This window comes from Triplophysa dalaica, chromosome 6 (assembly GCF_015846415.1).
Source record: "Triplophysa dalaica isolate WHDGS20190420 chromosome 6, ASM1584641v1, whole genome shotgun sequence".
Taxonomy (NCBI): Eukaryota; Metazoa; Chordata; class Actinopteri; order Cypriniformes; family Nemacheilidae; genus Triplophysa; species Triplophysa dalaica.
In genome coordinates, this window is record NC_079547.1 from 12,550 (window position 1) to 37,487 (window position 24,938).

General features: G+C 38.9%; 2 protein-coding genes across 3 annotated transcripts in view; both read right to left on the reverse strand.

Moving 5' to 3' along the window:
• Nucleotides 1–2,116: 2,116 nt before the first annotated feature.
• Nucleotides 2,117–9,786, reverse strand: sowahcb (sosondowah ankyrin repeat domain family Cb). The gene is made up of 2 exons (XM_056750053.1): nt 9,710–9,786; nt 2,117–4,966 (listed from the first exon to the last, which is right to left on the reverse strand). Exons 1-2 carry the CDS (start codon nt 9,784–9,786, stop codon nt 4,090–4,092), a joined length of 954 nt encoding a protein of 317 aa, XP_056606031.1. The 3' UTR covers nt 2,117–4,089.
• LOC130424320 (methyl-CpG-binding domain protein 5-like) overlaps nt 8,913–24,938 on the reverse strand; it is a 31,698-nt gene continuing 15,672 nt past the window's right edge. The window contains exons 6-10 of one of the 2 annotated variants that reach the window (XM_056749870.1): nt 18,729–18,952; nt 17,602–18,657; nt 15,741–15,814; nt 11,046–11,121; nt 8,913–10,976 (exon numbers count right to left, since the gene is read on the reverse strand). In XM_056749870.1, the coding sequence (XP_056605848.1) occupies nt 10,917–10,976; nt 11,046–11,121; nt 15,741–15,814; nt 17,602–18,657; nt 18,729–18,952 (1,490 nt within the window). In that variant the 3' untranslated portion in view covers nt 8,913–10,916. Of the gene's footprint in view, nt 10,977–11,045; nt 11,122–15,740; nt 15,815–15,843; nt 16,953–17,172; nt 17,233–17,601; nt 18,658–18,728; nt 18,953–24,938 lie in introns of those variants that run through there. The other variant, XM_056749871.1, reaches the window with a different exon arrangement.

The following is a 24,938-nucleotide window of genomic DNA, read 5'->3' on the forward strand; positions in this document are numbered from 1 at the left end:
AGAGGCAATCTCTCCAGCCAATGATCTTTCAGTATCAATCTAGTGTGTCATCAAACCTGATTGTAACAGCAGGTGCAGAGAAACTTTTAATTTAGCAAAACTATTGATGAAATGCACGTTTCTAAAAAAACACGGGTTTCAAAGTAATCATAATTCAAATCTTTAAAATGGTTTGTGAATTTGGATTAGATCACAAAATCCAGTCTAGGTTTTAATCTGGATTCAATTGATAATTTTTTGTAATTTTTCATGTGACATGTAAATGGGAAATTTAAGGATAAATTAACTGATAACCTCAACTTTCGGTTTCTAAAAACAGAGATAACTTTCTTTTTTTTCTATGAAGATAACCAGAAATTTACTGATTTATGTTGAAATGTAAGGGGGGCACGGTGGCTTAGTGGTTAGCACGTTCGCCTCACACCTCCAGGGTTGGGGCTTCGATTCCCGCTTCCGACTTGTGTGTGTGTGTGTGGAGTTTGCATGTTCTCCCCGTGCCTCGGGGGTTTCCTCCCCTGGTCCAAAGACATGCATGGTAGGTTGATTGGCATCTCTGGGAGAACTACCCCCGTAGGGTGTGAGTGCGCGAGTGAATGAGTGAGTGTGTGTGCCCTGCGATGGGGTGGCACTACATCCAGGGTGTATCCTGCCTTGATGCCTGATGACTCCTGAGATAGGCACAGGCTCCCCGTGACCCGAGGTAGTTCGGATAAGCGGAATGTTGGAATAAAACACATTTTACAGAAGGCATGAAGTTTCGATAGGTTATTGCCATACTAGACAAATAACAGTCTGATCATGCATTGGTAGGTTGTGCTTTGTTCATTGTTGTTCATCCATGATTTCACATAAGAATCCTATAATGGCTTTTCAACGCAAACCATTAGCCCAAATTACACAAAGTAACTACTTGAGCACTTGTTAACTTGGTCCCCCCCAGTTAAAGAATCCCATCTGCGTACAGTTGAACAAACTTTGTTTGGGCTTGGCAGTGAAACCAGAGAATATTGTTATTTTATTATAAAATATGCTCTTTATATAAGTTGGAGACATAAAATTACTGATTTCTTTTAAAAAATATTGTAATTGTAAATTCATGAAAGGATGTAATTATTGATTTTTGTATGATCATTGTGTAATGTATAATGAATGCAGATGTGCAAGAAAAAATTAAAACTGATTTAATTATTTCCAATGCATGCAACCATGTTAATAAAGTTCATGTTAAGTATGTTAAACACACTTACGTATTTTTACATTAATGTTTACCTTCCCCAGTATTGTTGCACTGAAGGATTAGTGGTTTAGGCAAGGGAAGTTTGTACAGTGCATTGTGTTGTACACTTTTTGCACACAGCAGGATTTCAAGAAAAAAAGGAGGGTTGTTCAGATACAGATACTTGTATCAGAAATGCCGCTGATACCACAAAATTTTTATAGTGTTGGTATCCGTATCGGCTAGTCCTTGAATCCATGTACAAATCAATAACATCTTCTTAAACAAGACTTTATTATGCCCGCTAGCTTTTACTGTTTGGTTGTATTTCAGAGTGGACCAACCAGCCAGTAATACACCAATTTCTCAGATAATCCAAATACGATAGTTCACTGTATGCATTTGTTCATGTTTTGTTAAGGGATGAGTCTAAAGAACACCACAAAATACATGGCTTGTAGTATATACAGCTGTATCACCCAGGTATCGGATCAGAACTAGGTATTGTCCGATACACAAAGCCCAGGGCCCGGTTTTTCAAAAGTAATCCACTAGGATTTTGGATAACGGATTGGATCAAATCTTGAAAATGTGTTTTTCAAAAGAAAAAACGGATTACATAATCGGATCAGATCACGTAATCCAATCTTGGTTTTGATCCGGATCAAACCTTTAGTTTGGGTTTTTCAGAACTTTTTTGTAGGATTTGGATCACTTTGATCCCAAAAATCTGGATTAAATTGATCCCATCAGAAGGGTGGATTCAGCGTGGAATCAATGCCCAAAATGTAATGAAAACTTTAAAAATGTATAAAATAATACTATATTTGGATCATGCAGTATCATACAAGATATCATATTTATTCATAAGGTTTTAATTTTATTTGTTCATCCGTCAGGCTACAGTGATTAGGTAAACTTTAACGTATTCAGCCTTTCAGTATAGGCCTACAGCAAAGTAGAAAGAGTTTGGCCTCATAAAATAATCCTCTAAACAGCTGTCAAAATTGACCAAAAACAATAAATTTTATTCTGTCACTAATTGATATATATATTCATCACAATCGAAAATATTTTTGTTTTTAGAATATGTATTAGTGATGCATGCAATGATTACAGAATAACCAAAAAAATGCAAAGAATGGCAATCACTGATTTTTGAAATCCAAAACCCTCCAAATCAGAAATAGTGTCTAACTATTTTGTCCCTTGTTGCACGTCCTGTTTGCTTGTTCTGGCAGAATGCATGAGGTTGGTTAGGGTCTCCAAGGGTCTCAGGTGCATCATTGTCAGCAGAGAGAGGGACATTGCACTTAGTAGCGATGTTGTGCAGGACATTACAGGCAAGGGTTATGTTGCATGCTTGCTTTCTGTGGTTCCACTCTCAGAACTCCATTTAAACGCTCAATTGCTCAATTGTTTGTGTTGTAGGTCTCAGATGAGCGGACTGCTGGAAGAGGATGGGGTGGGGTTTTTCTTGTTTTGTGTGTTTTCATTTCAAATAAAAATAAACTTATATTGACCCCACACTGGCTATTCTACTTGTTGCTCTTTACATATCTATAGTTCTACATTGCGATTTCCTATCCTGTTTGAGCACTGGTTATCCAGCACTGGTTATCCAGATTTGGTGATCCTGAAAAGTTCCTATCCGGATCAGATTGATCCAATCCGATGTTGCTTTAAAAAACTGGCTCCAAAAGTAAGCTGGATAACGTGATCACGGATCGCAAAAAAAGGATTACTAAATCCGGATCAATTTTATCCGGATTAAACCTTTTGAAAAAACGGGCCCTGGTATGGGAATCGGGAAGGGGAAAATGGTATCGGGACATCTCTAAAAAGTGATAGAAAAAATAACGGAGACCTCTGTCGCAGTAGAGCAGTGGTTCTCAACTCTGGCTCTTGAGATCCATTTTTCATCCGAGTTTAGTCCCAACTCTGATAAAACACCTGAAGGGGCTAATCAGGAACAGACGCGCTCAACTGTAGGAACACGCAGATTGTTTGGCATATCTCATTAAAGTACCCCCAAACTCAGCAGGAAAATGGATCTTGAAGGAGTTTTTTAATAAGTTTTATTACGTTCAAATCTTTATTCTTTATTACAGTTTTTGATGAACATAATATGTGTGTGTGTGTGTAGCCTTGCGTACAAAGATTGGGGTAAGCAGCAGAAGGCAGTTGGTGCCTCTAGGAATGTGAGTGCAGACAATAAATTAAAGGGTCAAACCAAAGGTGGAACAAAAAGGTGCACGCACACACATACCATTATCTGAGTACTCAGCTATGCAGAAGTTGGGTGTGGGGGTGTCGTGTCATTTTATGTTTTGCAGATAAGTTGCAGACAAAGAAGAAGAAATTGATTGGACAAAACCAGGGTGGACAACAGAAAAGAAAGAAGACGCACCCTCTCACTTACACACTATAAATATGTTGTAACCCCTCCCCGCTGGGTTGTTGTCCGGTGTAAGACGTTGTGTCTGAAACAACCCAGCGCTGTTTCTGATCAATAAACTTCAACAGTTATTCGAGCTGCCTTTCTTTCCACTTTTTGAACACGCGGGAAGATTTAAAAATCCTTCAATCTCGCGAGCCAGTGTTGAGAACCACTGCAGTAGAGCTTTAGGTCTAGCAACACCTCTACTGTGTAGGCAACCATTGAAACAAGTACATTTATTTTTCACCAGGGTTGTTGCAAAGCAGCTTTACAGAAAAACATATTGGAGCACAAAATTAAGATCAGAAATTGTATGTTAGAAACTGTTTTTGGTCAATTTCTTATTTAACATAACATTAAAGATTTGCTTTTCAAAAAAACATTCATACAATTCGCAAAATAATAACACCGATGAATTACAATACTTTCCGCGTCACTCGAAGAGGCTTGATTTGCGTCTTAATGGATTCAGATTCTCTTCTTTCTCAAGCCTGTCAAAGACAGACGTGCTGTGGATTATCTGAGTCCCCGGGCGGATTTTACGAAAACCGGGTTTCTTTTTACTAAAGGATGATTTCCTGCGGAAAGATTTCTGTTTGGTCAACACGACGCTTTCCTCTTGGCTGTTGGAGTGGTATTGAGCTTTAAGAGGTCTCAGATTGGCCTGAAGAACTCTCGACAGTCTCCAGCGAGTCGCGTCCCCAGCATCCGCGTTTTCTGCGTCAGTTTCTACAAACGCGCCCACGATGTCAAGAATGTTTTGCGCAATGTCGTTCTTCAGGTACTGACACGCTCTCTTACCGTTGTAGTCACGCGCCTCTATGTCGGCCTCAAAAGCTCCGACTAATAATTTCACCACCTCAATATGACCGTGCATCGCCGCCAAATGCAGAGGCGTGTAACCTGCGCTGGAGCGCGCATTGATGTTCATGGACACTTGTTGTTCTTGGGCAAAGTTGACGAGCCTCGCGATCAGTTCGTGTTTGCCTAGCTTTGCAGCCCAGTGCAGACAGGTGAATCCTGTTACGAAGTCTTTTCTAGTAATGAGGGTGGGATCGCTGACGAGCAGCCGGTGGAGACTCTCCCACTGACCGTCAGACGCGCACATCATCCACTCGTGTTCCATGGGCTCGAGCGTCACTGGCGCGAGCTCGTCATCGACACGCGGACATCGACCGGAGACATAAAAGCGACGAATCTGCGGCGAGCCGCTCGAAAAATCCTCTCGGAAGTTTTCTGGAGTGTTACCGATGGAGTCCGACTGATATTCATCTGTCAGATGTCCAGGTGTTCCTGGTCTCTTCTCTTCACTTCACTTGAACATGACGAATCAGACCAAATCCCGTCTGATACTCCTGCAGAAATTTCAGGTCTTGTATTGTTATCTGATCCTTGTGTCTGGGTTTTTTTGGGCTGTGATTTTCGCTGTGTTATCGTGCTTGAATTGCCCATGTCTGATCGACAGAATTTGTTTTGCTGTTCACGCCCTCCGAAAACGTGACAGAAATATCCGGTTTTGATTTCGCATTGTTACCTAACAAAGGTGAATCACCTTCACGTCTTTTGATTCTGATGTCACTGATGGAAACTTTGAGGTGCTCATCTGGGACATTTCGTTTGTGATTGAACTCGTTGTTGCTTTAAATTCGTTTCAAGGCAAATATATTTGACTCATTTTGACTCATAACCCTAACCATTTTTTTAATGCGGAGTTCGTTGTAATTTTTGACCTAAAATGATCTATTAAATCCACGTTTTCTGTCATCACTAAGTCTAATGAAACATAAAGCCGCTTCGCCATCGGGTGTTTTTACTGAACACTGTCAACAAGTTACTCTCATTCATGTTGATAATATCTTAGTGCTTAGACTGTCCTTTGATTTTGTTATCTGTTTTATTCCGGATTTATGAATAAATACTCTTTATCTGCTGAAGATAAAGAGTATTTATTAATGTTAAAATCGAACTCGAGACCAACGGATGCTTTTTTCATTATAAACCGAAGCTAACAAAGTTGATGTGCAACCCATTTTAATACATCTGATATACCTAATATGACTACTGTATCAAAAAACGTAGGATATCTCTAGGTATTCACTATGTAAATGTTATGGATATTTACAGTAATGCAAAGCATTTTACTGTATACAGATTTGCACTTTTGCACAAAACTGCCGTTACTGTTCTATCTTTAAGCTGTTTTATTTATTGAATTTATTAGGACAGCCTCTCATACCAAACAAGTGCAAAATGCTGTTATTTAATCATAGTCTCATAAATGTAAATTTAATCAAAGTATTAGGTTCTAAAGATGCTTCCCTTTTACTTTAAGCACTATTAATTTGTTATCTGAAACCTAAACTGTGTGAAGCTTAACCCTGACTGTATTGTCATGAGAAGTCTATTGGCTTATACTCAAGTGTTGGGACAACCCTAACCCTAAAGTACTCACATTGGTCCTCATTCGTGAAACAGGAGCACCACGATTTTTTTGTCTAAATCGTGAGTAAACTACTTTTGACGTAAATTTTCGTATTCCTGGGGCCCGTTTCAGAAAGCAGGGTAAGTGCAAACTCCGAGTAAGTCAACCCCAGAAAACGGAATACTCAGGGTTTTTGGTTTCAGAACGCGAGGTATGTCAAACCCGCGACCACGGAGTAAGTCAAGCCCATTTCAGAAATCGAGGTATTTTATACTCCGAGTGAGTAACCAGAGTAACCTACTCCGTGAACCTAACCTGGTCGGGAGCAGGTTTTATTCCACAAACCTAGGGTTTGTTACAATCTCCTCCCCCTTTTCGAAGTGAAAGCGAGCGGTGTTGAAATTACATACGTCATTTGTTTATTGATTCGTGTTCCTAATCGCGCTCAATTTAGTCACACAGAACTTAAAATGGCATGTCCGTTTATTTAGGAACCCATAGAAGAGGAAGCTGCATTAATTCGCAGAGAATTATATTCATGTCGGGAGAGAATTGTGAGGCCCTGTTTGGACGTTTTATCTTAACTTTTAAGGCCAGTTTAAGAAGTATATTTAACATTTCCCAATCAGGCATCTTACTAGCAAGACCATTTTATTTCTTTAAAGTTTCCTGAATAAATGATGTTATTGTATTTCTACGACGGCGTTTTAGTGGCACGTTAAAAATAAAATAAATTCAAGATTACGAGATTAAAGTCGAAATGTTACGAGAATAAAGTCGAATGTTACGAGAATAAACTCGTCGTAATACGTATTTTATTTTCGTGAAGGTTGTAGTTTAAGAGTTGAAGTTATGTTTGAGCACGTCATCTGAATCAGTGAGTTAATTCGTAGTTCATGTCAGATTTTTTCTTCTGAATAAATTCAGTTTCCTACATAACGGCTGCAGTGTCCTTTTACTAATTATAACTCCGTGATGATGCGCCAAAATACAAAGAATTTCCTTATTGCTAAATCATAATCTAAAGTAGGATTTAACCAAATCCTCCACATCCATTGTTTCTAGAAATTCTGTTATTTTTCTCAAAATATTACGACTTTATTCTCGTAACATTTCGACTTTATTCTCGTAACATTTCGACTTTATTCTCGTAACATTTCGACCTTATATTTCGACTTTATTCTCGTAACATTTCGACTTTATTCTCGAAATGTTTTTTTTTTTTACGACGCCGTCGTATATTTCATATTCAGCTGCTGCCAAGATCTTTTTATTGCAAAAGGATATCACCTACATGAGAGCGAGAGAGTTAAATATAATTCGCATTTTCACAGTTTCAACAAAATAAATATAAAAGTGATTGACATATAAACTTGCGCATTAACAAGTGAAGCACTTTTCTCCCATACCAACTCTCTTTCTTTTGCTGCTGCGGCTGTGTTGCTCTTTTTTTCTTAATATTCACCTTACGCTTGTAACAGTACCTTCAATTCGATTGGCGAGAAATGAACAGAGCGCTTTTTGTCACGTGCCGTTGCCATGGTGAATCGTGCTATCTTCACTCAATTGATAATGGCTTTTCATCGCCATGCTGCACGCGCGTAACCTAGAGTGAACTTACTCAGGGTTGATTGAACTAACTCAAATCAGCTGTTCTGAAACTGAAAACTCAGAGTAGCGATTCTCTGAGTAAATCAACTCAGAGTTCAGATTTTAACTCGGTGTTGGTTGAACTTCCTTATTGAAACGGGCCCCTGAAAGTGTTCGTATTTTCAAAACGTTGGTACGAAGAAATGTACACCTGCTCCATATCACGTGTAAATAGTGCAGAAAACCGCACGTAGCATTCTGTATTCTTTAAGACAAATTGACGACACTGCATTTTGATGCACTATGTTTCATAATAATATTCCACAGGTCTTTAATACTTTTTAATTTTGGATTAAACACAGAGATGCAGAGCTGTCCAATCACAGTGGAGGAGAGGGACAAACACTGCATCGACCAACTATCATACACAACAATCGACAAATTAATATAGATGGTTCCTGCATTTTCATCGTAAGTAATATCCTTAAAAATAAGATACTAGTATCAAGTAGGCTGACTGTTGAAGATATTCTAAATCACAGCAACAAACGCGTCTACGGAATAACGCACAGTGCCTCCAAAGCGTTCTCAAGCGCCGCCAGCTTGTCGTTTTCAGCACCAGGTATTATTATTTTAGCTGGCTAAAAACGCTTTGGTGGACACAGTTTGATAATGTTTTTGATAAGCATATAGCCTATAAGTATCTTATGCATTTATGCAATATAATCTAGCCAAATGAGAGAATGAAGTCCAGAGGATTCCAGCATTCCTCTTTACATAATTTGCGTAGCTACAATTCATAGGTGGGGACTATGCTAATTGTGAATGAGCGTGCACGTGCGACACGTTTACGAAGTATTATAGTCCGGATGAAAGTTTTCGGGAAGGTCTGTTTATGCCCAAATTACCCGGAATTTACTCATATATTTACGAATGTTTCATGAATGAGGCCCATTGTTTGAAATTGATTTTCTGATATTTTTTTTCAATTGTTCCTACATGTTTACATGCTTAAATCGGTAGTGATTTCATTTTAAGGCCAAAAACATATTAATATTAAAAATATTCTTAAATATGTGCACACAATCCGCGGTTTAGATTTTTGTCTGAAACATAAAGGTCTTAATGAACTAACAATACAGTATAGCATTCTTGTACCGCAATATAAATCACTCATGTTATACCATTTTCTGTTATTTCTTCCAATGACTAAACTAGAAATAAAAACAACTACAAGACAATAATAAAGTTTTAGTGACCAGGTTTTAATTGAAACATTGGTGCAACATCATTTTAATGTCACATTACAGCATGACCTGTAATGTTCACAATATTTACAAAACTGCTGTTTAGGACATCTTAAAAAAAGATCAAATGAAACGATAAGAAATTATGGACTTTTAGAAACTATGCCTAACAGCCACATCAAAGCTATCAGAAACGAAGAAAATCAAGTGCACAACATACCTTACAAAGTCAACTGCTGTAAAGTACATACTGGTGAGAAAATATATACTCAGATACATATCGAAAAACAACATTGACATCGGAAAGGATTGTAATACCATTCAGATACCAATGGTAAAAGAGCAAGCAAAGAGAAAGGAAATAAAATTCTACACACAGCCACACACGGAGAAATGAAAGAAATGGACTGGAGTATAAATGGAGAAAGTTCTGGGCACATGAACACTGAGCACATGAACACAAAATGTGTTTGACCTTGAAGAGTTGAACTGAAAACAGAGCTGCATTGCACTGACAACAGAGTCGACTTCACCAGCAGACGATGCACTTACGGAGGGACCGTGTTTCTGATCCAGCTTGGATGGTTTCTCTGCACCTCTGACACAAGTTCAATATTGCACTTTATTTTGTAGTGGAATTTCTGTGAAGACAGATCAAGCGGGAGAGAGAACAGCTGGCCTCATCTTAAACTTTTAAACATGCTGACGGATGCGAGCACGGTCTCCTAATATAGAGGTTGTAAAACATCATTGAAAGCAATTTCAATATTGTGTTAGTGTCTTGAGTATAACACCTCTCATGTGGATTTCCATTATGCACAACTTTCCTGCATCCAAACTCTAACATCCTCATGCCGTGAACCCAACCCATTTCCCTACGAGTTCTGCTGCAATTTTAACCGTCATCCATGTACATTTAACCTCTTCTGGTCACATATTCATGAAAAACTGCAACCCAAGACAAAACGCCAAGTCATTGACTCCTCTGAAAACTTCAATCTGTATGATAACAGGTCTTTCCTGAGTCTGTATGAGGTTCCTCAAAACTACAGTTCATCTGCGTCTTTTAATAACACAGCGCTCAAACACATTAATGCAAAAACACTGGGCCACGATAAATAAAGGGGAAAAATATACTGTTTCAACAGAATAATACTGAAGTTTCTTATATCTATGTATGTATGTATGTATGTATGCATTATACGCGTATAAGGCTGTACCATGTATGTGCGTAGGGTCGCATTATTGCTAAGTTTAACTGAATATGTCAAATAAATAGTCATGAGGCTCTGAATTTTAGCAGGCCATTAGAGTATGAATCAGGAACAACATGGTAGTTTCATTAATGCTGTGAGAAGACTAGCAAAATATACAAAACCACAAAAACAAAATACTATTTCTGTTCCTACTGTTAAGAATTCTTAAAGTATCGGCATATTAGTGTTAAGTGCTCGAAGACCGGACCTGTACAGTCCTAAACCTCGAGTCTGGCTTGCAATACGCACCTTATAGGCTGGTGAAGTCCACTCTGACACACACACACACACACACACACACACACAATCAAAATACAACTCTAACTCAAGCTTACAAAAGTCTCAGTTTGACTCTTATTCATTGTAATGTCACTGGGCCTTATGGGCTGCTTTGTGTTTTGTACAGCTGAAGATAAAGTGTGCATTGAGTTGGCTTGTACATTTCATTATCCTACAGTATTTACATTTCTTGCCACATTTTTAACAATGACATTTTGGACATTTCTGCCATGTCTATATACACATTAAAAACATATCAGAAATATTTGGACTGTCTGTGTTCGTAAATGCAGTATTTCTTTTTTCATTTTTTATATTTCTCCTCATTGACTAGAAAAAAATAGTTATTCTGCCTTTTCTAACTGCCGGATCCAGCACCTGTCAGTCACTGGGTGAGGGCGGGACCATGATGACTGTAGCACCATGATCAGAGAAAGAGAGAGATTGGAGTCTGGCGTCACTGATGTTATCTGGAGATTTTCCTCCTCTTGGGTTTGGGCAGTTTGATCTGACGATCCGCATGAACCTACAGATAGATTAGGTTAGATCATCTGTCAGACCATCGGTGACGTGTTCAAGCATGTGTGATACTCACGTTTCCAGACATCTTGTCTAACTCACTCATGGCCTCGTGAATCGCAGCTTCTAAATGATGATTCAGATTTCCAGCCCTGCAAGAGAGAAAGAGAAAACATCAGAGAGACAAAACACACCTGAACCAGTTAATCAAGCTCTCACTAGGCAGACTAGAAACTTCCAGACAGGTGTGTTGAGCCACCTTGGAACTAACCCTCTGCAGGACACCAGTTCTCCTAGATTAAACCTAATGCTGTTCAACTTCTTGCTGAAATACCCAAAACATTGACAACAAATAAGGCTTGGTGTATCTGATGATCGGGCCCTGTTTCAATAAGAAGGTTCAACCAATGAGGAGTTTAAATGTGGACTTTAAGCTGATCTCCACCGAGATGAGAAGCTTTGAGTTTTTGGTTTCAGAACAGCTCCTTTGAGTTAGTTCAATCAACTCTGGGTTAGGCTTACCTTGAGTTAAACACGTGTACCACGACTACAAGGCATGATCAATGGAGCTCCGATATTATGATTCACCATGACAACGGCACCAAAAAAGCAAAAAGGCTGCAGCATCAACATTGAGAGATAGGCTTTCTGCATATAGAGGATTTACTGATGTGCTGAAAAGGACCTAAGTTTCAATTCATAGATATATAAATGTTTGCCTACCAATAGAACGTGTGAGGGAAAGAAGCTGATCTGATGTTATAAACGGCCACGATGGCTGATGTTATTGATGTATGAGATATGTTTTGATAAATCAAAAACTAAAAATCTCTAAAAAAATCTAAAATCTAGAAAAATTTATAAATTTTATAAAAATGCATCGGGAAATGACAATATTCCACTAGGGTCCTAAATTGCTCTCCAGAAATCAAAGTACATCCATATGAATGAAAGCAGCCTCTTCACATACATGATCCTCTGTAAAAGCACATATGACAGTCAGTGAGATGGTGTCTGTGTGATCAACATGTGTGCCATGAAGGACTGTATGAATAAAAGAATGAAGTTACACCACTTGAGTTTAAAAATGAGGGGGAGATGGCAATAAACTTTGGGTTTATCAAAGAAAAGCTGCTCTTGACCAGGTAAGGTGGTTCTCCGTTACTACAGTTATTGACTCTAAGTATAAGGGATCTCTCCTTTAGTAACAGGCTTGACTAACTTCGCGCAAACTGAAACTGAAAACCCAGAGTTTCCCTCGTTTCAGGGTTATTATACTTAGTTTTCTCACTAAACCTAACCCTTACTCCACATACATTTGACATGTACAATTTGAAGTACTGTACAATAACACAATAAAAGGAGACAAGCTACAACTTAATTTCAAACAAACACTAACCAACATGCACAACAGGCAGATGGATGCACACATGGATGCGCGTCAGGAGTGGTTCTTGTTAAATCCGCTAATAAGGTAATGTCATCACATAATGTTCTCTGTTTTAAAAGGTACATGACTGTAAATGTCAGCATTATCATATACGTTTGAAGTAATGAAGAACATCGAGTGAAACTACACTTTATTTAGGTTACATCCACACGAAGCCACAGCTTTCACGGTCCAATCTTTTTTGTTTACTTTTCATGGCGTCGTATCAAGAATTATCTGCTCACACACGAACCCGCGAAACCGACTTAAAACTATGTGGTATACACACCAAATCTGTGTGTGGCGCTGTAATTCTGCCACAGATATACCTTAAAAAACAGAGAAGAAGATTTGGAGCATGCGCATAAACTTTATGTGCTGGGGTGATGACATCATCGTTTCAAAGTATATACGGAGAGGATGAACACCCGAAAACGCAATGGTGGGGTTTTCAGATTTATCCAGTCTGGGACCCGGATTTAAAAATTGCGGTTTCAGGCTCCAGAAAACGGCAGATCCGTGTGGACAAAACATCGATAGGATACAAAATCTTTAGGTATACAGCTAAGCTTGTGTGGATGGCACTGAGTCTGCAATTTTATTGTCGCAGTTACTCCTGATGAGGCTTCTGAAAATACTTTACTCTATGTAACGTTACGCTTCAGCTTAGTTGAATAGTGCAACTCTTAAATATTTAGTAGTGCGTAAATTGTAACTTTAGTGTCCATTTGAGTCAAAACTAGGCTAAGTTGTAACTTACGCACAACTGTTGCAATCGGCCCTGGATGTTTTATGAATATGAACGAGACCCTAAATATAACAGAGCAGAGTTATGTAGACCTTTATATATCATAATCACTTGTTTCCAATGAACTCTGTACTGAGTTCCAATGAGATGAAATTAAGATCATAGTTATTTGCTTTTTTTGACCAGCACCTGTTAGAAGTCTAGCAGCAGCATTTTGGACCAGTTAAAAGCGGTTTAACAAAGCTTAGCTGACCCAAGTATACAGTGAATTCCAATAATCAAATCGTACAGACATAAAAGCATGAGTACATATGTGTACACTAGAGATGCGCGGATGAGCTAAAATGTCAACCGCATCCGCTGCTTCAAATAAATTATCAACCCGCCACCCGCCCGCACTTAAAGTTTTCTCTGATATAGATACCCGACCCGGACCCGATCATCACTTTAATTAAGTGAACCCTAACCCTAATTAACCTAACCCTTTGCCGGTAAATGCTTAAATCTAATCTTTCGATTTAGCACACACATGATGTACCATAAGAGGTACCAGTCTTATCGCTTTCATATACATACAGTGCGTCTCAGTAGTTGCATATTACAAACCCAGCACTTTATTCTACCTTGTTACGAGAATAAAGTCGAAATGTTACGAGAATAAAGTCGAAATGTTACGAGAATAAAGTCGAAATGTTACGAGAATAAAGTCGAAATTTTTCGAAAATAATTAAAAATGTTACGAGAATAAAGTCGAAATGTTTCGAAGATAAAGTCCAAATGTTTCGAGAATAATTAAAAATGTTACGAGAATAAAGTCGAAATGTTTCGAGAATAAACTCGTCGTAAAACGTATTTTGTTTACGTGAATGCTGTATTTTAAGAGTTTAAGTTATGTTTAAGCACGTCATCTGAACCAATGAATTAGTTCTACGGAAGTCTTGCAAACACCATCAGTCATTTTTAAAACCTCTTTAGTTCACATTTGTACATTTTTATAAATCCTTAAGGATTGTGGCTTTTATAATCTTGATGCTACCAGATTTTTGTACATTAGGTAATCAAGCATTGTTTTAATATTTCAATGTTTGTATTCTATTTCAATATTTCAATGTTTGCTTCAGTTTATCATTTGAATCCATATGCCACAACGCATTGGGACCCCCGCTGAAGTACTTTATCCAAATCCTCCACATCCATTGTTTCTAGCAATTCTGTGATTTTTCTCAAAATATTACGAGTTTAATCTCGTATCACTACGAGTTTATTCTCGTAACATTTCAACCTTATTCTCGTAACATTTCGAATTCATTCTCGAAATCTTGGATTTTTAAATTTTTTTAACGTGGCACTAAGGCACCGTCGTAGCCTCCATTTCTGCTTTAAGAAACAGACCATTCTCTACCGCCGACACGTGCGCGCATTTCATTTAATTTACTGCAAATTAGCGCTGATTAAAAATGCGTTTAAAACATATTCGTATTTTTTGAGAAATTTTGTTAATATTATATATGATATTATCGACCAGCAACCCACCCACATTAATCAGAATCTATTTTTTTATTACCCGACCCATCCCACCCGCGGATCATCCGCAGCGCCCGCGGATTTAACCGCCATCCGCGCATCACTAGTGTACACATACTGGATCAGTGTACTGGATAAGTGCAGAAGGTCTTTAAGCACACCTGCACAGTTCTTGTACATTGAGAATCACCATTCTTTTGTTTCAAATATAGATTCCCACTCTTTTACAATTCTGAATGACGATTAAAAGCAATACTTGATTTACTAGAGGTCATGACAAAAAATCGTTTGTTAAGGGATGTAATATTTAGAACTTTGCTTCAAAATGATTACATATTTCATGGTTACCCTATAGTAACTATAGTGAGAATAAATACCATAAGTTAGCTAAAGTGGTTATTTGGTTTTAATTTTTACTTTAAATGCAAACGTTTAACTTCCTAAAAAATATTCATGCATTGAAGTACATTGTATATGAAATATTTCTACAATAAAAGAAATTCATAAGGACAGACTGTTTGAAGGGGTCTTTAAAGAAAGACACAACTGATAAACATAAGCCCACAGTTTTATCACCTGTAAACACTTTAAAATATGCTAAAACATGAAACATTGGGTGCGCAGCTCCTCTATTAGTGTTAATACAGTGATAAGCGCCACACACTGTCATGGCGTGCTTCTGTGATGACAGATATAAGCGTGCACTCGACCTACAAACTGCAATCCTTAGTTTAGTTTCAAACCTGTCCAGTTAAGATGTGAAGCATAATCAGAAGAATGTCACACAATCCTGAAAGTTCGATCGTAAGAGCAGTTTTGTTGTCAGGCTGTATTGACTTTATATGTTGGTCTGTTATTTGGTGTGAGATTCATTTGGTCAGAGTGACAGTAACCTAATATACCTGCTGCTGCCCTCTGTAATATTAAAACATCACAATTTGATGTTCTACAATTGTCAGTAAAGGGGTTACAGTGCAAAGAGTAAAATAAGTTTGTCTGGACCTCTGCCCTACAGCAAGAATAACAATACATCATCATTAAAGCTTTACTGTCCAACACGACACACTCACTTTCTGTTTTTCCTGCTGACTCTGTCCAGCGCCTGAAGGTCTTGTGTTAGACATTTTAGCTGCTCCGGCTCAACCTGAAAAACGTTCAACAAAAGCAGATGTTAATGCAACACCAGAACCTTCTCAACATCCATCACTGATGTTAACATCCAATCACATATTGAGTAAGAGATAAACCACATCTAGCCGTGGATTCAAGGATTTGATGCAAACGGTGGTTAAACTGTTTTAATGCACACCTTCCAGCCAATCCGATTCGAGTATTCAAACACACCATGGTATAATCTCATATAAACTCTTGATGCTAGATGACTTTTGATTTACAAATTATCAATATTACTAATCAAAGCACAATGATGACTGAAGAAACAGTTCACCACAAACCCATTCTTTCATTATTTAGTTGACCTGACACTCTGTGTCTGCCGGAGTGTTTTTTCTTGCGGCCTGCGCATTTATTGAACCGTTTCCAACAGAAGCGCTGCACTTTTTAAAGAACACCAGCAGCTGCGGTTTCTCCCCACGTTCAGCATATCATAGTAACCAAAGTCAGGGCTGTGCGATCATCCAAAATGAATCCTAATCATTGTCATAAATCAAATTTTGTCCTTCAACAATACAAAAACAAAAGAATGGAAGTAAAACGATAATTGTGCCGCATCCCATTTTGCACGGATCCTCTCTTGTCTTGTGTTATAAGACCACAGTGTACAGCCTTCCTTTATATTGCTTCAGCTGTGCTATTTCTTTACATTTATCTTTCAGTTGAATTCAGTTTAAAAGCAAAGTTTTTACTTTTCTATGTTGTTTCAAAGTTAGTGAGTATTCGTGTTAAATAATCTACATCTCAATAGTGGCCAAAATAATCTTGATTATAATTTTTGTCATAATCGAGCAGCCCTAACCAAAGAGACTCAACTGAAAAATAGAGCTTCCACCTACCCAACCAGCGCTTTCAGCCGTGTAAAAATGCATTGGTGTATCTGGAGCTTTATGCCATCCCAGGTTTATTTGACTTTGTTTACTCTGCAGAATAGTACTGGATAAATTGGAGTGTTGAATGGCATTACAAAACCAGAGCCAGGAGTTGATATAAATCAAAGGCACATAAATGACACATGAGGGTGATTAAATGATGAGAGAATTTTTCTTTTGGGGTGAACCATTCCATTTAAAGTGGTGTATTGTAGAGGCAAAATAATTTGGGGGAATCTGCGGGATGAAAAACAATATCACTATTAATCACGTGACTAGGACAGGACAGCAGGAGTGGGTGGGACTGAGAATATTATCATTATGATACCTAACTTTGTACACAAATATACCTTTTATATAAATAAACTATCCAGTTTCAATTCTAGTGGCACTGTCTCTGTCTGCTGTCCTGTTTGCGTTAGTGTTTGGCCGGTAAAGTGAATGACGCGCTCCACACCTGTAACAGTTGGTGGTGGTAATGCACCAAGTCCGGATCCAGACCTCGGCTTTGTTCTATCTGGACAGCGAGACAGAATGAAGCATTCAAAACTTCGGACTATTTTTACGTTTAAATTGAGCGTGTTTACATAACAGAGCTGAACACACACTCAGGGACATTAATTTTGATGACCTTGCTACCACATCCTCTAATATGTTTATGTAGGGCCAAACACCCTTATTCTCAGCTTGGCTCAACACACCTGTTTTGAAGAATCTAGTGTGCTTTGTGAGACCTTTATAAGCTGTTCAGGTATGTTTGATTAGGGTTGAAGCTAAACTTTGCAGGACACAGGCCATCCAAGACTGACTTTGGACACCCCGGCTCTAGTGTGAACAAAGTGGACCGATTTGTTGTTGTTCGTATAGTGTCAACAGTCATGCTTACCTTCGCTTGTTCAGACAGTTGCATGCTGGGATTGTGTTCATGTTCTTCTCCCATCAGCTTATTAGGCCAAGGAGGGAAGCCTTTTATTGGCCAGACCAATTCGCCCACATTAAAAGCCCTGGGCCTGTAGTGCAGAAGGTCGGCCGAAGGCGAGTCGGGGTGACGAAGTTCCTCCTCACTGCTCAGACTCTTTGTGTCGGAGGGGCTGGGCACACAGTGTCCGTTAAAGTGTCCATTAAAGTGGGTGTAGTCTTTCACCAATGGTCCCTCCAAGCTGGTCGAGGAGCCAGGTGACTGGTCGTCTCCGGTGAACGGTTCCCTGTAGGTGGTGCGAGGCAATGTGCCGTTTAGCTGAGGGGGCTCGCCACGTTCTCTTACGCTGCCGACGATGCAGTTGTTTAATCGCAGATTTCCACTTTCACCCATCTGAGAGTCGACAGGGTCACGAGTCCGTCCCATCGTTTTCATGAGGCTTGTTCTTTCTACTTTGCTACCACATGAACCGGTGTGTACCTGGGTAGAACACTCTAGAAACTCTTCCCCTCTCCAGTGAGTTTGGTTGGGCTCATCCCACTGCAGTCTCATCTGTGTGGCAGCACTACGCGAGCGAAAATACTCGTGCGTGTCTCCGCCGTCAGAGGTGTTCTTCCCTTGCTCAGAGGTCCTGCGCGTGCGTTTGTTGAGCTGCGGTCGAGCGCGGTGAGGCTGGCTTATAGAGTCGGCCCCATCCGAACTGCGCGGGGCGTGAATGACAGCGTTGACGGCATGAGGTAGGCTGAGCGGCTGTCCGATGGAGGCGGTGAAGGCACTCATGGCACTGAGCGCAGGGACTGGGCTCGCCTGTGTGCTGCTACTCTCACCGGCAGTGATGGTCACTTGCATGCCTTTGCCAGCTGCATCCACTACCGCCCTGTAGATCGCATCCACCGAACTCTGAACTCCACTGGCTCCTGCCATGGAAACATCACCCTGTAGCTTCTGCGCACCGTCTCGATACATCCCCGTGGCCCCAGAATGAGATGTCATCCCAGGCTGGGAGCTGTCAGACATGCACCCCTGTAGAAAAGGCAAAACCATGTTAGTTCTCCAAAAAGGAATGAGTGTTTTCACTGTGCTGAGGGACTCACCGGATAGTCCTGGTACAGGCATGGCAAGCTGTTGGGGTGGGGAGCAGTACTGTCTGTAAAAGGAGTTGATGGGAAGGGATGCCCCTGACTTTGATATGTGGAGACCCCGTGCATTCCCTGTAGTGCCGGGTGCATCTGCTGTTGGTACAAGTGCCCTGTGGCAGCCATGACGCCTGGCATCTGAGGAGCGCCACCAATACTGCAGATGAGCGGTGAAGGGTTACCTGTGGAAAGAAGAGGTGTTACAGTCGTCACTCAGCAGCTGTTCGCTTTAAACCTGCAGCGCAGTCTGTGTCCTACCCATGCTGTGTAAAACTACAGGACTAATGTTAGATCATGTTCATGCAACAGCATTTCTTGCTTTATGCCAAGAACCACAAAAATCCTTCAAACAATAAAGAAAAAGCAAATAGCAAGGCCCATTTGAAGCACATCACTTTCTCAAGGTTTTCAATCCAATGAACTTGAGCTGTCAAGTTTTTTAAGTTTTCCTCTTTTTTTTTTAAGAGTGCATTAACAAGAGGTGTACTGCCACACAAGATGCTTTAGTTATGCCGCAAGCAACAGCACTTAAGACGTCTTGTAGCTAGATTGTGTAGATGGACCATTGTAACTAAGATCTTTGCTTCTTATTTCAATTGGTCGCAACTGAACATTATATACAGCATTTCTTCACATCTTCCACCACAAATTCCTTTAAGAAAAGGGTTAAAAAAATACACAATGTGAATCCTAACATGTGACATGTGGCTAACGTTTCAAGTTTGCAGAATTAATCGTGTGTGCTTATCGAGACTAAATAGTAGTACCGGTGTTGCATAACAGAGGCTGTGTGTGTTGCACAATGATGGCTTGACCTGTGCGGACAGTGCCTGTGATCTACTGTTGTCAGCGGCTGCTGGGGAGGTTGTCATGGAGACAGCAGCAAGATGATGGGTGGCGCGTTCTAAAGTATGATTCACATACAGAGAGCACTGAAGAGGTCAGGCCAGGGGCTGCACGATTCATCCTTTAAATCGGCCCGTCTAATGTGATTATGGGTTCATCAGCAGCTTGTTCGGGAAACACAGGCCTATGATTGGTAGAAAGTCACTGAAAGTCATCAGTTTAAAATGAGTAAAATGCCTAACTGCGTGTGATTTATCAACGATTGATTGTGCAGAACTAGTGCAAAGCTAGTGCAGCTGAATCAACACAAACAAGGCTGAAGCATGCCGTCTCACCTGGTTTAAAATACACAAAACAAGACATGTAAGCTTAAAAAGGGGATTCACAAGCGGGGTTCACAAGCGTCCACTGAGGACTCGTTTCTTTAACCTTGATCATCATTGTAACTTTGATCTCCAGACTAACATTTACGATCAGAGCAGCAGAGATGAAGATGCACACAACATCAAACATTCATATTTTTACTTGGACAGATAAGATGAAGTACTTTTGCTCTCTCTAAACCTCACTCAACGTTTGCATGCTATGCGTCATTTAATGCTAATCGAAAACAGCGACATAAGTTCTCAGGTTAACAGAAGGGGCTTTCATGCGTTCAACGCAGGTAACGGTTCAAAATATGACTCGTTCATACCTCATCCGAGCACAGGAAAGGTTAACACCACATAGCCTGATCTACGGCTTGACCATATAGCAAAAAAAAAATCATATCATTGATAAGCTTACATGTCAGATCTTATCTCCCATTTACTGCCCTAGTAGGGTAAATAAATACTTTGGGAGTCAAAAGGGGGTGAGATTCCTGACAATCTTCCAGATATATTCCTGTGTGTTCAGCAGAACAAAGACATAAAGTATCACTTTAAACGCTGCTAATGCACAACATGGCTCTAAAATGACTGGTATTCTTTTTCAGTGGTTTTTCATGTATGGCTGGGTGTTTTTTGTTTCATCTTTTGAAATTACATAATTTCAGCATTTATTATTCCATGATCTAGTAAATACATGATTCATGAATATTATGAACGTTTTTATTTCATTTATTTCCTAGGATTTTGTTTCTATATCAAGTTTGCACACAAAATGATAAAAATTACCCATCAATACAATCATGAAAAAAATAAAACATTTTGTGAATATATTCATTTTAGTTACTTGAACCAACACATTTAACACTTGAAATATATTTATTTGTCATACGTCACATATCAAAACTGAAAACACTAAGTTGGGTTAACCCTCACCCGTTTATATAACATTCATCTGCGCAACTTTAGTGAATTGTTAGGACCAAATCACATCACACATTGCCAACTCAGTCTTTACATGCCTCACAAATGACAACTTCACATCTGTGCTCCTGAATCAAGACTAAGAAGGACATCATCATCCTCATCATGTTCATCACGTAGCATTTCTAAAACCATTTCAGTGTTCAATCTAGAAAAACTTGGACCAGCCACACTAACATAATATCACAAGAACTCTCTCAAATGCACATCAAACACTTGATCAAGGACAGAATTGTTGGCACTATTGGACAGAAACCTTATATGTTCAAAACTGTTACTTTTCAGAACAGACATAAGGGGTGACCAACAGCATTGATTTATGAGACAAATAAAGAAATATGGAGAATGAATTATGGGAATTCTGCCCAAAAAACAATATATATATATATATATACAATATATTCTATTTTATTTTGTTGAAGTTAACATTCACTAACAGCTACAATAGAATATGTCAACCTCATCTATTTAGACAAGTTTATCTTTCTCATTTACTTATAGATATAGGTCAATGCCTTTCAGCCTAACTTTCAAACATTACTTCTAGTTATCTTTCAGAAAATATTATTTATTATCGGTGGTTAAAGAATATGCATCAATTATACAAAAGTTGTGAAATGTGTGGCAGGTGAGGCAAAAACATGCAAATATCAGAGGTCTCAGAGGAAGGTTATATCTCACATTTTTGTCAAATCGGAGTTATTCACATTTTCCGTGATGTTTTGTACATTTTGGGGCTTTTTTATGACAAAACAAATAGGCTCTACAAGGTCAAGTGGAGTGAAAAATCTTTGAATCTCAATGTCTCAAAAATGCTTAGTTGAGGAAAAAAAGTTAATTGTGGAATACCTAGAATACTTAATGTCTAAATGATTTCTTGCAAAGATATAGAAAATAAATACTCTGCCGGGTCACTTTAGACCCATGTTGTGCATCAAAGGGTTAAAACCAGTAAAAGAGGTTTGAATATTTCCACTATATTATTTACATTTTCCCAATGAACTTTTATACTGTTAAATGTTTATCATAACACAGACAGCAACATGTTTATTAGGTTACTGCCACTTTAAGAGGCCAATACACACCCACTTTATGTTAACATTCACTTTAGTCCTAAGCAACTGAGTTTAAACGAACCTTGTTTCACATAATCTTGTGTGCATTTTACAGTTAAAGAAGAATAATACGCAATTTTAAACTGATTCTTGTCTGTGCACAAATGGGTTAAGGATGTGTGCAGCTACACTCATAAGTCAGAAGAAAGATATGGCGTTTCTTCAGACCCAAAACTCCCACGCATGAGAACCACACATGAGTGCGTGATTTTAGCAGTCAGGTTAGGGTTAGGTCCACGCAGTTGTTTTTAAATAAAAGTTTTTTTCCACTGAACGCAATAAGAAGTTCAGAACATAAACAATTTTCATTAAAAATTAATTTTAAATAAAAAAACGAACAAATACAATAGGTTTCGAGCCCTTTGGGCTCGAACCCTAATGAAAAAAAATACAGTCACTTAACTCATTCGTCGCCAGCCTTTAAAAAAAAGTTGCCAGCCTACGCCAGCGTTTTTTAACATTTTCACCAAACTTTAATGGCTCACAGTAAATTTTCTGTAAAGAATATATGGATATATATGTCAAATGAAAGAACAGAGTCTCAGCTTTTAAACAAAAGAAACCGTATTCTTCTATCTTCATTTGTTTGTTTTTTTATCACTCCGTATATGACATTTACATTTACATTTAGTCATTTAGCAGACGCTTTTATCCAAAGCGACTTACAAGTGGGGTAGATAATGGAAGCTAATTAGGACAGCTTAAGTACATCAAAAGCATAAGTGCAATCAAAAAGAAGACTAGTCTCAAATAGCCTAACACAGTAAACGGAACCATTCATTCATTTTTTTTTTAAGAGTAGAGAAGAAAAGAGTAGAGAAGAAAAGAGTCAGAACAGATCAGTCAGATGTTGGCGGAAGAGATGTGTTTTCAGGCGTTTCTTAAAAATGGCTACAGAATCTGCAGATCTTGTAGCAGCGGGCAGATCATTCCACATAGCTGGAACAGATCCGGAGAAGGTACGCGAGAGAGATTTTTTACCTTTATGGGATGGCACCACAAGACGTCGTTCGTTTGCAGAGCGTAGGGATCTGGCGGGTACATAAGTCTGAATTAGCGATTTAAGATAAGGTGGTGCCAAACCAGTAGTGGTCTTGTAGGCCAGGAGCAGAGTCTTGAATTTGACTATGGGAAGCCAATGTAGCTTAATGAGTAGAGGAGTGACGTATGCTCTCTTTGGTTCATTAAAGAACCAAAATGAGAGTATGAGAGTGGGTTTCTACAAAAATGCATAATTTTGATTAATTACAATCGGAACAATCATTAAAAACCGCTAAAACATATACGTTCTAGGTTCTGGGATTCTGTAGTTTTTCCCAAAGGTGTGTAATAGCGCCACCTGCTGTACAACAGTACAAACACTGATTGCGGGGAAGCGTTTTTTTTTTATTCACGTGATAACTCGTCAATGGTTGTGAAAGAGTTAAGTGAGCCTCAACCTGAAGTCATGGAACCTGCAGCTGAACAATGTTTTTGTAGACATGTTAACATTCTACACGTTTATTTTTCAGTCCATGTTATAATGAAGGAATATAAGCATGTTCCCCTAGTTCAAACTAGTTAATGTTGGGCTAGTTGATTAAACATGTTATTTACCTCGGTAGAAAGCCAAATAGTATTTATTCTGACTGGACTTCTTTTTTGAAGTTGCTAGTGTCTGTTTAACATTATAACCCTATGGAGTAAACGTCCTGAGCGCTTTTTTAAACGTCAGTGCCGGCATCTTTTTCTGCAGCTCAAAGCGTCTGTTTAGGTTGAAAAAAGTTAAACATTTCTTTTTCAAAACGCCCTTTTTCACTGCTAACCAATGACAGAGACCTGTCGTTTTCCTTAACAACATGAGAGGAACGTGATTGGTCGAGAAGGCCCAAGCTCGAAAAAATCAAATCACGACCGAAACGCCAGTTAGAGCATAGTTTTCTATACATAATAATTTAAATTTTAAACGGTGGATAAAAACTTGAAAAATGATATATGAGACCAACAAATCACAGAGATGACAATTCGCACGGGTTTAAGATCACAGACAACCTCTGCAGTTAATACAAATGACTAGAGTTACTCAGGTTATACCAATCTCGTGTGAATAGTGCTCAGGGCACATCAAGAGATCTCTAACAAAGCAATAGTGACGCATAGTACACAAATGTTTTACAGACATAAGATTGCTGCGCCATTACTATCGGATCCAATATTAACAACACTGCTTTTTAATTTTAGTCATTTCAAAAATTCAGTGTCGACCTGTGACTTGTTCATGAAGGAATCCTCGGAGAAATGAAACTTTCAAACGCTTCATGATTTTCCCACATGAGCTGGGACATCTTAAAAAATAAACTTTAACCCCGCATTATTAATATCAGAATCAGAAGGAAGGTTATGCAGAGCCTTGTTCTTCCACAACCAGGGGTGGCACAATATTTAGCTATATTTAACGGCATGTTCGTTTATTGCTTCCTCGTTCTATCTGGTTAGAAACCACCTGTGTTACTTCAGAATTGTCTTGCGGTAACCAATGAGCGGGGCTAGAGAAGTAATCATTTAGATTTTTCTGTGGAGGTGGTGTTTAACCTATCAATGTGGTCATAGATAGATGCATTCCAGAACCTTTAATTCGCTGGGCCTGGTGTCAATAACAGATGTCATCTGAGTCACAAGGGCCTTTTCAGTTCTAACACTTACATGATGTTCGCATGAATATGATTCCCTCTTATATAACAAAAGCTCGGGTTACAATTGTGATTTTTAATTCATGCCTCTTTTAATATTTTCAAAACAAATAAAGCAAAACAAATGAATTGTTTAAATTAAATCATATTGTAATTTATAGTTACTTGTGCTTTAAGTTTTACTGT

Excerpts from the sequence above, each read along its gene's own strand:
- sowahcb (XM_056750053.1), bottom strand. The coding sequence starts at position 9,786 with ATGGGTTGGGTTCACGGCATGAGGATGTTAGAGTTTGGATGCAGGAAA. Across the intron at positions 4,967-9,709 it reads AATGGAAATCCACATGAGAG|TGAAGAGAAGAGACCAGGAA; the intron begins GTGTTATACTCA and ends GTTCAAGTGAAG.